At 40.9% G+C, this 12,550-nt stretch overlaps 1 protein-coding gene across 4 annotated transcripts in view; it reads left to right on the forward strand.

The window, feature by feature from the left end:
• The window catches only part of LOC107082714 (transcription factor COE3-like), a 119,333-nt gene that overhangs the window by 17,980 nt on the left and 88,803 nt on the right, over positions 1 to 12,550 (forward strand). For all 4 annotated transcript variants that reach the window (XM_015371514.1, XM_015371515.1, XM_015371513.1 and 1 more), the window contains 3 exons: positions 1,443 to 1,506; positions 3,500 to 3,555; positions 11,844 to 11,917. In XM_015371514.1, coding sequence (XP_015227000.1) covers positions 1,443 to 1,506; positions 3,500 to 3,555; positions 11,844 to 11,917 — 194 coding nt within the window. The remainder of the gene's footprint in view (positions 1 to 1,442; positions 1,507 to 3,499; positions 3,556 to 11,843; positions 11,918 to 12,550) is intronic.

Raw genomic sequence — 12,550 nt, forward strand, 5'->3', positions numbered from 1 at the left:
TAGGAGCCACATTGGGGAAGAGAGGGGAAAAAACTCAGTGGGGCTGCTGTGTAATAAACTGATTCTAAGCACATAGTTTCAGAGAACCCTAACTAATCGGTGCTCTGTAGCCACAGCCCCCCTAACAGGTCTGTGTTGTTTACGATGCATAACTTATATCTGCATAGCAGAAATGATAGACAGGGACACTGTTTTGTTTACAGTTGATCTATTGTTCATCGGTAGGTGAGCTTCTTATTAGTCCAAGAATACGATGGAAAACCTGTTCAGGACACAACTGATAAATGAACAATAGTTTTCTATATTTCTGGAAGGGCTTTCGCTGCCCATCAGTTTGTGCTGCCCTGAGTGGTGAGCCATATCAAAAATCCTCCCCAGAGCCAGAATGTGGGGGGAAATGTGAGCTGGTAGGGGCAGTGTGAGTCTTTGAGGTTTTGCAGGGAAACCTTAGGTCTATTATTCATCTGGAATTTACTTCAGCACCCAGCTACTACTTACGTCCAGCCACTCAGGGGAGTGGGCACCCTCACACAGGACCCCTTCCATCAGGGTGATGTTTCTTGGTTCATCTGGTTAGTTGTTCTGGACACTGTCATTCAAAGGCTTCTAGGACTGCTGAAAGTCCTGAGCCAGAGACACAGTAGACCTGGAGAGGAGTCCATGAAGAGTCGGACTGAATTAAAGGAAAGAAAGGAATGTTAAACTCAAGATTTCTGTCTGATTAGTTTAAAGGAAAGTTTTCTATCCTGAGAAGGAATCCTGATGGTTTCTCATCTGCATGAATAGTTTCTCTGTTTCCTCTCACCGAAATCACAGATGAGAGTCATAATAAGATCCATGCAGGGTTGGGGGTGTATGTTCTCTGATCGGCTGCCAGTTGGCACCAAAGTCCTGCGCCCACTCGCTCACCTCTGCCTTGACCTCTAGTCTCTCGGCCCTACGCACTGGGACTGAGCCAACGCTAGCAGGCACACTTGGCATCATACGGCCAACCAACAAGGACTCCAACAGGGGAGGGAAGAGAAATAAAATGGGAAATAAGGACTAAAGAAGGAGAGCAGAGGGTCAGAGGGAAGAAACGATTGGAGGATGTAATGAAGAGAGATTTACTTTAATTTAGGCTGTGTTGGATCAACGTTAATGTCTGCTGACCCTTAGTCCAGCTTTCATAGTGCATCTTAGGCACAGCTGCCAAACAGAAGCTGGACAATTCTGCATGCACAGAACCAGAACATCTTTAGATCTTCCCTGCTAAATGATCTAAGAAATACAGTCCCGCCCATCTAAAAGATTCCCTTAAGCTTTATTTGATGAATTTTCCCACAGCTCAAAGATTCTACAAATAACCTCCTAAGTTGATTCATTTGCCTCTGATTATTTCCGTAGAATGAAATAGACTTTATATCAGATGTTTACTGTGTTTCCTGTGTGTTTTCTGGCAGGAGTATAACGGAGAAAAAACCAACAACGGGATCCACTACCGCCTACAGCTGCTGTACAGCAATGGTAAGATTAGAGCTGGCCAGGGATCGCATCACTCAGTGGGGATCAGTCAGCTTCAGGGACCAGATCAAAACACGAGTGTAACTTTGGGCCTGCAGATATTTCCTGTTAGCTTTTATTGACATAGATTCCCAGCAAATTAACCACCTTTTCATGGATGATAATTCTGACCGACATCTGGGATAGAAATCTGCTCACAATGATAATATCCTTAAAACATGGGCTGTATTAGACATTTAACTGTATAAAATCACAGCATATGCACAGACTCTCAAATAATATCTTTTATTTTATCAGAACTTTGTACCAAACATATTTGGCATCCTATTTGTTGATTGTCCTCCATCTTTCCCTATTGAATCCAGCCATCAAAGCTACTTAATTGGATGAAGTGGGAAGATGAATTCAGAACTAGTTTGTTTTGCTGCAAGGTCAAAAATCTTGGATATTGCTTTGATTGTTTCCTGAAACTTCCCTAAACTGCTAAACTGCAAATTGGGTGAATAATTGATACAGAGGGATAATAACCAGGAAAACAGATAAAAAAAAAAAAGAAAACATCAGTAAGAAACTGTGTAACAATCTAATAAAACCATCAGGGGATCAGTGATACTTTGATTATAGCAGACTGTTAAATCAGATTAGATCAGATGTTTTAAGGGTTTACGTTTCTGTCATCTCAGGAGCAGAATCCGACAATATATCTATAACGGTTGTTCTCCTGGTGATGCGTTTGTTCTGATATCACCACCACAGAGTCTTCCAAAAAAAAAAAAAAATACTCTTTGATTAATGAACCTTAGAAACAGAGTTTTCTGGGCTGCAGCTGAAACCACCACAGTTTATCTTTAGATTCTGCTGAACAAACTAAACTTTCTGACAAAACCACATTTAACCTAAATTCAGCCTTTTTTAAGGTATTGAGATTTCCAGCATGGATTGGTGAGGTCGGGCTAATGAATGCCATTTTCCCCAGGTGAAGCTGCTGTTGGCGTGATTTAGACCGCACATTAAAGGTCACCTCAGCGCACGCAAAGTTGAACTCAGCTGTACAGTTAAAAGTCTGGAAAAAGTTTCTCATTATCAGAGCTGCAGACATCTGGAATGTGTGACAGAGCTGAATTCTGGTTTGTCCATCGGGTGGTGGCGGGGTTCCTGGGCTGATTGGAAACACACAACTTGGCCCCGTTCTGGTCTGAGTCCAGCCTAATGCTCTCAGACCCCCGCAGAAACACCAGATAAAGTGGGACATAAAGGAGCGTTTCCTTCCACAGGCGGATAAATCACTCTAATACGGAGCCACGGATTAGCATCGTACAGAGGTAATTGACCTCATCTGCAACTGGGATGGATAGACGCCATTTAAGCTGCAGAGCGAGGAGTGAATCATGTCAATTAGAAAGCAGGGAAGCTGCGAGGAAACGGCCCAAACTATGAGACGCTACAAAGCCATTTCTTCCAGTACAATTAGAGGCGCTGTGCCACTAACAGGTGTTCCCGGCAATTTTCCTCCTCCACCCCATGTCGTGTTTGTGTCACATTTACAGTCGGATGCATAGCTAATAAAAGACACGCAGTCCTGATTGATATTTAATTTGTCTGAGAATGAGGATCCCTTGTTCTCCTCAAGGAAGGAGGCAGCGGGGGGGAGAGAGGCGCTCCGCAGTTTTAAGGCGGCCCGCCTATAAATAATAAACAGCTCTGCAGCAGCGCTAATGTTTGCGTTTGCAGACGGAGGGGGGCAGGGTGTGTGTGTGCGTGTGTGTGTGACAAGAGGCTCTGCAAACATGAATACACAACGAGCACATAAACAACCTGATCGTTCTGCTACAGCACATTATTAGGACTAGTTTCCTTTGTTCCAGAGCATTTTGAATCACCATAACAGCCTAATGAATGTATGTAGCCTAGTATTTTGTGTTAACGTGTTTCAGAGTCCCAAAGCCAAACTGTTGGGGTCTCATTGCTGTGTTTTTGCATTTCTTGTGATTCTCAGGTATCCGGACAGAGCAGGATCTTTACGTCCGGCTCATCGACTCCATGACCAAACAGGTGAGACACCTGATCTTAAACGGGACCCACACACTGGCACCTATCTCACACTTTGGCTCCATTCATATTTATGATGTATAAAGTGCTATTTCACACTTATTCCACTTTTTAGAGAGGTTTCTTTGGGTTCCTTTTTAAAGATTTAAAGGTGATAGCTACATGTTTAAATTCGCCTGACCAGTTAAGCCAGGCATACAGTGTGTGTTTTTTTCAATCATTGCACGCAGCTATAGTTCAAATTGTGCGACGAAACCGCAGGGTCTAAAAGTTCACAGCTCACAATGTATGTTCTTACGCTGTACATCCCGATGCGATCTAGCTGCATGTCTAAAAACCACACGTCGGACTGAGTACCGAGAGATTGAGGCTGTTTCTCAATTCACAAGAACTCGAGTACGGACTTGTGTCCTCGCAAAGTAAGTTCTTGAGAAGAACACAAGAAAATATGGACTCTGGGAGAACGGGAGCACGCAGCAAAAATATGGGTCAATTGGAACAGAAGCGTACTCTGGACGTCACCACATGGCCGGCTAGCCTGGAGCTGCATTTCACCTCCTGTTATTAATAGTCTCTAGATAATAATAAATTCTTTCTTTTTTCATTTATTGGGGGAATAATAATGAACAGTTAGATAAAAAAAAAAAAAAATCAAATAAACATTTGCCAAATAAAACAATCAAACATCCATCAGAGCCACTGGAACTTCACACATGGCTAGGCCGAGAGAGGGCTGCTGCTAGGATTAGACCCTGCTGCCATTAACCTCGGAGGTCCGCTGGTTGCCGCGGTTCTCTCAACTTCAGAACTTTTTTTTTGTTTGTTTTTATTATGCACTAAATTAGTAAACGGGCCATATAATGACGCTTAAAAGTATAATGTTCTCACTTCAAATGATCTTAAAATGTACTTTTATTGAACAATGGAAACAGAAAGCAGAACTTTTAATTTAATACTTTAAGCTGCTGCTGCCGCAGTGCAGGCTGGGACAGCGGTCAATCTCAAGAATGGGCATGTCTACTCTGATGCATACTCTTTAAATAGGGAGGGGCGCGAACAACATCCGGGGTCTTTGTCCATTCTCGGTCAGCTGTTCTTGTGAATTGGAACAGTACTAAGGCTAAGGGTGATGACGTTTTAAGAGGACACGAGCACATGAGAACGCACAAGTACACATATTGAGAAACAGCAAGAACTGGTTGAACTTGTCAATCCGAAAGAAGAAGAAGAAGAACCCTGTTGTTTGCACATGTACAGTGCTTGAAGTTTTGGTAAATCGGCTTGTATTCTTTGTAGCTCCGCTTTAACTGCAGGATTTGTCCACGAACATTTCACGACGGCCGACTGAATTTCAAACACCTTTTATTTTCTCCCGACCTTACGATTCCTGATCAGGAGGTAATCGTGAGAGGCTAATCGCCCCTCCTTACCCCCTGTACACTACACGATGCAGGACACACAATGAGGCTGAAACTCGGCCCAAGGTGAAAACTTGTGTCATTTAGAGCTTACTTTTATTTTTTTAAAGCCATTTAGAGTGTTTTAATTACATTCTGTCTTGCTAATGTTGATATTACTCTGTACTGCCTGGCAGAAAACATGACCAAATATTCAAATTAGACTATGATGTCATCTAGTGACTTTTAGGAGGGCGATTGGTGAGTCTCCTCGCTAGATATAACAGCGGTATCGTCCTTTAAGCTCCAGATTGCAGATGTGCTGCATCTGGGTGGCAATATAAGGCATATCGCCGATGCTTCATTCCAACTAGTAAATGTGCCATAGCTGTTTACCTGCCATCATCAGTGTCCCTGCAAATAGCCTGCGTGTTCAGGAAGGGCTGTATCACAGTAGGGAGTAACAAAGATGGGCCTGTAAGGTATAGCTGTTTAAATTCTCACTCTAAGTCCAGGTTTTCTCAGATCCCCCCACTGCAGCTTTAAACCATCATACATTTTAGAATATTTTTCTAAAGGGGTGGAGGAGGTAGTGGTGGGGGGTATCTGACAGACCAGTGGAATATTGTTGAAAAGTGAACTTAAGGCTGCTTTAGAAATCATTTAAAAAAATTTGTGGGGTGGATTTTTATCCCCCCCCCTTTAAATCAGATCTCTGTAGAACGTCCTCCGGCTTTGTCTCTACTAACTTTGAACACCTTCAGAGTGGAACTTTTATCCATTCTTCTCTTTAAATTGTATTTGTTAATGTGAAAATCAGAACATTTCTTCTTAAACGTTCTTATCAGTGACTAAGACTTTATTCTAAGATCTGTCTCTTAAGTAGAACACAAAAAGCAGTTTTCACAGCATCTGTTGTTCTGACATTACCTGACTTGCTTATGATTCTGTGAAAATACATCTGACTAAGTTTGACCTACTGAAGGCAACCATGTGTCAATAATGATCAAATATTAAAGAAAGATGAATAAAAGTGTATCTCACTTTGTATATGTGAGCATATCTGTTGCTGAATGAAGCCGGTCCTGCTCAGTTACTGATGCTTTTTACATCTGGAGGCTTTTGTTATGGATCAGTACCAGCTCAATGCAGAATCAGCCAGGCTCTTCATCCTTAGCTGTTCGTATATTCAGCTTCAGATCAAGATGTATTCCCTGATTCTTGGAAAACTGTATTAATTTTATGAAAATGACTCAGTCTCCTAATAAATTCTGATGTTTTTTTCTGGGAAAGTTACAAATATATAGATTTTTTTTGCATTAATCAATTTTTAGCGTTATTTCTAATAAGAGTATGTACTGCCACTTAGTTTCAGTTCATATAGAACTATGATGTCTCCTAAATGTGAGATTGTGTTTTTAAGGGAAGCTAAATATGTGTCGATGTGACTGCGAGGTTAGAGGTGGGCTGCTTTCTGTCCCTCAACTTCTCTCAAATTAAAAATTGTGTAAAATGTGTAAAACCAACCTCCTTCTCATCTTCCTCTTGCTCTTCCTCTTCCGCCTTCTTGTTAATTTCTCTAACTCTTGCTTGCAGCTCTGATGTGTTTTCCTTTCCAGCCAGTGTAACCTGGACCTTTCTGGGCCTCCCATTTTTCCCGTTTTCACTCACTCAGAATCCCATTTGGGATTTCAACCTGTGAATGGCTTCACTGCCAAAAAAAACCTGCAAATGTTTCCAAGTTCCAGTCAATTCGACCTCCCAGCCTCCATTAGCTGCACATTCTTCTTCCTCATGCTTAAGAAAAGTTAACATCAGGACAATGAGTCACAAACCCCAAACACTCTCAAACAGCTTTACGTAAAGGATATTGTTTTGCATTGACTAAGGAAGCACTGATGCTGAGTGTCACAAATCTTCTGGAAAATAGTCTGATTTTTGGAATTCTGGAAAATAATCCAGAAAAATAGAATGGATATTCCCTTTATCACCTACTAAATTAAGCAAACAAGTTAATAATGTATACAGGCTTCCAGACTAGAAAATAGGAAAAAGGACAAAAAACTGTTGTACAGAAAGGACAAAAAATATCTCACTAAATAACATTGCTTCACTTATGAAATAAAATTCATTTTCTTTTTAAATTTTAAAAGACGTGTGAAGCAGTTAAAAACTGCAAATAAAGGCTTTAAAGTACAAAAAAAAACTAAGGGGTCGTTCGCCATGACCATCGTTTGCACAAGTGTAGTAAACATACTTGAACGGGGGATGGGGGGGTCAAACTAGTGGGGCACATTTTTTAAAGGATTCCTCACTTCAGATTATCACATATTTTACTCTACTAGCACATTGAAATTGATCTTAAAACTGTTGTTTTATGTTTCATTTATTTTTGTCATGATTGTGGTTCTGTTTAAGTTTAATTGCTTACATTTCCATTTTGTGTGGTATTCTAGTTGTATGTGAGTTTTCATGTATTTCTTGTTTACCTTCTGTTGCCCCCTTGTGTCAGTCTCCTTCCACTAACTCCCTTCTAGATGCTTCCATCCACACCTGCTCCTCATCTGCTGATTAGCCCAGGCTTGTGTGTGCTCATGTATATTTTCCCTTACATGTCCTGGTTTTTGGTTTTCAGTTTTCAGTTTTTGTACTTCGCTTCCGTTTGTCTTTTGAAGAATATTAAATCTGCTAAAAACCACATCCGCTTCCGTCTCTGCATTTGGGTCCTCTTCAAACCTCAACTCAACCTGACAATTTTGAATTTGTTTTAATTAGTAACTTTGCAAGCAAGTGTTCACCAACAACAAATATACCTCTAAATAATTCACCTTTATTGGATAGTCCCAGCTACGATAACAGCAGGGATTGGTGAAAAAAATCAGATTTTTTTTTTTTACTAGTTAAAATGTTAAAAAATTCTTAATCACCCCAAAGTGAATCTATGCAACAGAGCAACTGAGTGATCTATATATGGCCGCCATGTATAGATGGTTAACACTGGGTGTGGTTGGAAAGCACAGGTAGTATTAACGACATATCTGCTGAGCTGAAGGATGGGAACCTATTTGATTTGATCTGGTTGGACCAAACTCATAAACCTCTAATACCTGTTCAATGTGAATGATCCCCCAACACCTGTCTTCCTCTCTCTCACATACCCACACACACCCACCTCCACACACGCTGCTTGGTCCTGTCGGCATGTCCCCGATCGATATACCAAGCAGCTCCCCAACCAAGCGCCAGCCGATCAATAGGCCCTAATGCAGCAAAGCGACGACACACTGGAGACAATAATCCTGACACCTCCTCCTCCTCTGTGACAAACACACACTCTGCTCCCCAGCTTCACCTCCTTTGACAAGACACCCCATTGGTCGACAGTCAGACCTGACAGACAGGTCGGCTGGAGTCCCTGCAGATCAATAAGGGCCTGGCGGCCTCCTGTCAGGGGCCTCTGATCTGCAGAGTTGTTGAAGCAATGAGGAGCTATGCTAATGTAAATCCGATTGTTGAATTCATTTTACACAAATAATCAGACCACAGCGAGAGAGTCATGGGGCACCATTAATGCGGTTAATCTTGGTTTACTAAAAGTCGTCCGCATTTTCGCAAAATGAAAGAAACATGGAGTGTATTCAAATAATCTTATTTTCTCTGTTTGTAAATGTTATGTTGCTTAGAAACAGGATAATCTGTATTGCACCAGTCTCAGGAAACAAAACGAAAACTTCTTCAGGGGTCGGTTCATTTTATCACTAAGAACCCAACCGTATCAATGTGCTTGACAACAATAGGCCAAACCACAAACCCTAAGCACATATGCAGAATAAACACCAACACATTTTCTCTAGAGAAAAAATTGTTCCAGCTTGCGGATAAAATAAGTAAGTAAAAATAACAAACAATAGAATAAAAACAGATGAAAAACTACAGCCAATGACCTAAAAAATTTGCTCGGAGGTTTTTGGGATGAAACAAACATTTTTTTAGTAAAATATGTTTTAATGATTTTCCAAATAGGAGACCAATAACTTTTTGAACTATAATATAACTGATGTATCATCTAGCTCTCACAGGATGTGATGGATGACTAAAAATGTATCTTAAACCGTCGATAGAGCAACATTTTTAAAGATGTGACCGGTGTGATAATGTCAGTATTTCCAGAGTGTCTACTATATGGCAACCCTTTTAGGTCTCACATGTACCTTTTTAATCCCATTATTAGAAAAGTGTGCATGAGTGCTGGTTTAGTTCTACAGCAGATCATTAGGCTAACAGAACGGGCTGTAAAATAGAGAAAAGGTTATGAAGAGATTTTTATGTCCGCAACATGTGGTCAAAAGCACTAAACATAAGCTATTATTATAAGCTATTATTATAAACAATTTTCCATCCATTCATACTGTTTTACCTTTGAAATAAATCTCTTGTTTAGTGTCACTTCCTTACACATTTTAAGTTATGCTATAAGAAAAGATCTTTTTAAAGATCCCTTTCCTCTCCTGATCATCACGTTTGTTGAAATGAGATTGTAAGAAACTAGTTTTAGTCCCGCATCCTTCAAAAACCAGAGCTGATTCCCTGCTGAAATCAGAAGCAGACTGTAGAGATTAACCTGCTAACAAGCATGAAGGTGGCGTCCTGGCACGAGGAACGATGATGTATAAATATCGACCAGCTGGATGTTGTCTCTGTTCCTGATGTAGTCCACATCCCTTCTGGTTAAAGTGGAGCATTTTAATCCAGAGGAACAGAGCCAGGGCCATGATCAATAATGCAGAAGTGGTCGTTATCCTAAAAGTATTGTCCCCCAGGGTGTGTATGGGTGTGTGTGTGTGTGTGTGTGTGTGTGTGTATAGGGTGGAGGTCTGTTTTAACCATAAAGGTGGATGAGGTAGTTGTTGGTCATGGCAGGAAAAGAGCAGGAGGAGGAATAAGGACACACACACACACACACACCCTTGCTTTTAGTGGAGCACATTTACAGTCACCAGGGTGATACAGAACACACACCCACTCCTTTCTACCCCAGGATGGTCATCTTTATTTTGAATGCCTTCCCCAAGAAGCTCAGGTCCCGAATCCTCTACCTGATTCCAGATGCAATGATAATGGCCTCTAGAAGCATATGTCCAAACATTTTTTTGCACTCACCTCACTTTGTGGGGTTAAGTATAAAAGGGGGCGCCGTCTGCCATGTGGCAGAGAACTCTGGAAAAGCTGGAGGAGCCAGGGACCACCATAGGGACAGAGTTGTTGGCGGCCATGTTTGATTTTACTGCTAGCTGTGTCCATGGGGCAGTGGGGGAGGACCTGAAGTACTGTACCTACTCACTCTTCTTCTGATTACCGTAGCTTCTGTAAGTGAAATGTGGTTATATGGTTCCTGCTTATATTGGAACCATCTAAACCAGACCATAAGGTCTGATGCTCATAATACAGTTACGTACAGCCTACAATTTGCAGTCCACTGATTGAAACAGTCCTATTCTACAGTATTTAGTCTTCTTGTGCTAAATGCAAAAGGTAAATGTCATCATCTCCATAAGGTGAAATATTTGCATCCTCAGTCTAGAGGTACGGCCTCTGGTTTGTTCTCACCTCAGACAGCCCTCTCTCATCTCTCTCTTCTGCTCTAAAGGCGCTTACAGACTCAGCTATTTTCTCTAAGAGACCTGTTGTGTATCTTTGCCATATAAAGTTGGACTTGGGAAAGGTCAGAGAGGAAATGTTTAGAATTTTGGTTAATACTAAGGGCTGAGCTGTTGCATGACCTGCAACGCCGGGTTGACGCCACCACAAGGTTGATCCTCTCTGCTGCACTCAGGAACTGAGCTGGAGATCCGACTCTGGGAAATATTCTGCCTTTAATGTTTAGAGCTCAATCCTAAGCATTTCAAACAAACAGAAACTCAACTTTGGAAAATTTTACTGAAGCAGAAAGTATACAAAATCAATAGGCCACAATATAATAAAGTGGCAATAAAGCTATTTAATAAATTTAATAATAAAGCTATTATTTCACTATAACAAAGTGCATGCATCCAATTATTGAAACTATCTTTATACTAAGTAAATACATTATAATATGCTCTGTTTCTTTAAAAAAATGTAAATAGTAAATTAATATATTAATTTCATGAGCATGTGTTAAAGACATCCTAAATTTATTTAATCTCTCCTCATAACGAATTCATTAATTAGGCAATAGGAAAATCAGTTTTAATGATTTTGATTTTTTAAGGTATCTGCAGCTGAGTTTAATGATGCGCGTTAGAAAAGGAAGCAACAAGAGATTTGAAAAAGCATAATAAATCAGCACCTTAATAACATAGAAAATATACTTATTTGATCTTAAAAGTTTACTTTCAGTTGAAGAAGTTGAGGGGTCAAAGGAAATGTGATCTGTTTTCACTGTCAGTATGTCAACTGATGTGATGCTGAAAGCCAGCTCATGTCAGTTAGACCTTTTTAGATAGAGCCACTGACTAGGCTGAACTGGCAAGGCTGAGCAAACATTTGGAGCAGTGCATTGGTAAACATATTCCCTAACTTTGGACTTTATGAAACACATTGAATCGGTACCTGCGCTTTTTCCTTCCCCTCAATTTCCCATCATATGTTTAGTTGTAGAGCAACAGCATGTTTAACAATGATCTTCATTTTTGTGGCTTTGGTTCAGATCAAATTCTGTTTACTTGTTGCATACTGGTTTAAAATTGAAAAGGTAAGACTAGAGAATTCATTGGACCAAACCTTTTGGACTTGGATAAAGGGACTGTTGTTATTTTGTTTTGTCCGATTCTAATTCTTGTAACTCAGAAATGAGGATTTGCTGTTGGGTTTGGGTCAGAATGTGACTCCGGTTTTCTGTTTATGTCCCACCAGCCCATCCTGTACGAAGGTCAGGACAAGAACCCAGAGATGTGTCGTGTCCTCCTCACCCACGAGATCATGTGCAGGTAAGCGGCTTAGAGATCATCCTGCAGCGGTGTGTCAGGCTCTCAGCTATGCACATTCTGGAGTGATAATGAAGCTGCACAGGAAGTGTGCTTATCTGCTGTCATAGATGATTACCTGCAAATACGAAACAAAAGGCTTCATTTGATTCCATATAAAGCATTGAGAAAAGACGAGTCCTTGAAAATAAAAGCTGCTGAACACTGAGTGGTTCTCAGTTGGTGCGTTCTCCTGCCGTGTCTGTAGGAAAAAAAAAAGAGCAGCTGTTGGTTTGCCGTTCATCGCAACAATCAACACGTCTCCTGCCCTGCCTTTCTCTGCTGTTGGCTGTCAGTTAATGGTTTTATTGGCTCAGACCAAGGAGGGAAGAAGACAGTGAGAGTGTCTTCAGGGCAGAAATAGGTCAGAAACTCAAGTCTGGATGTGAGATATGTGGCTTTAACATCTGTTGCATGGAGCCTAGCTGGTTTTGCAGTTGAACTCATAACTAAGGTGGTTATCTGATGAGGAAACCAGTCTGCACTGACTGATCAGCTGACCTGACATTTAGTGCAAGACATGTAAATGTAAATCACCCAACAATGACTATCCATACATAGCTTTTACTGCTGTTCAATAGGGCTCCTTAAGGTGCG

The sequence above is a fragment of the Cyprinodon variegatus genome, unplaced genomic scaffold (assembly GCF_000732505.1).
Source record: "Cyprinodon variegatus isolate N-32 unplaced genomic scaffold, C_variegatus-1.0 Scaffold59, whole genome shotgun sequence".
Classification (NCBI taxonomy): Eukaryota; Metazoa; Chordata; class Actinopteri; order Cyprinodontiformes; family Cyprinodontidae; genus Cyprinodon; species Cyprinodon variegatus.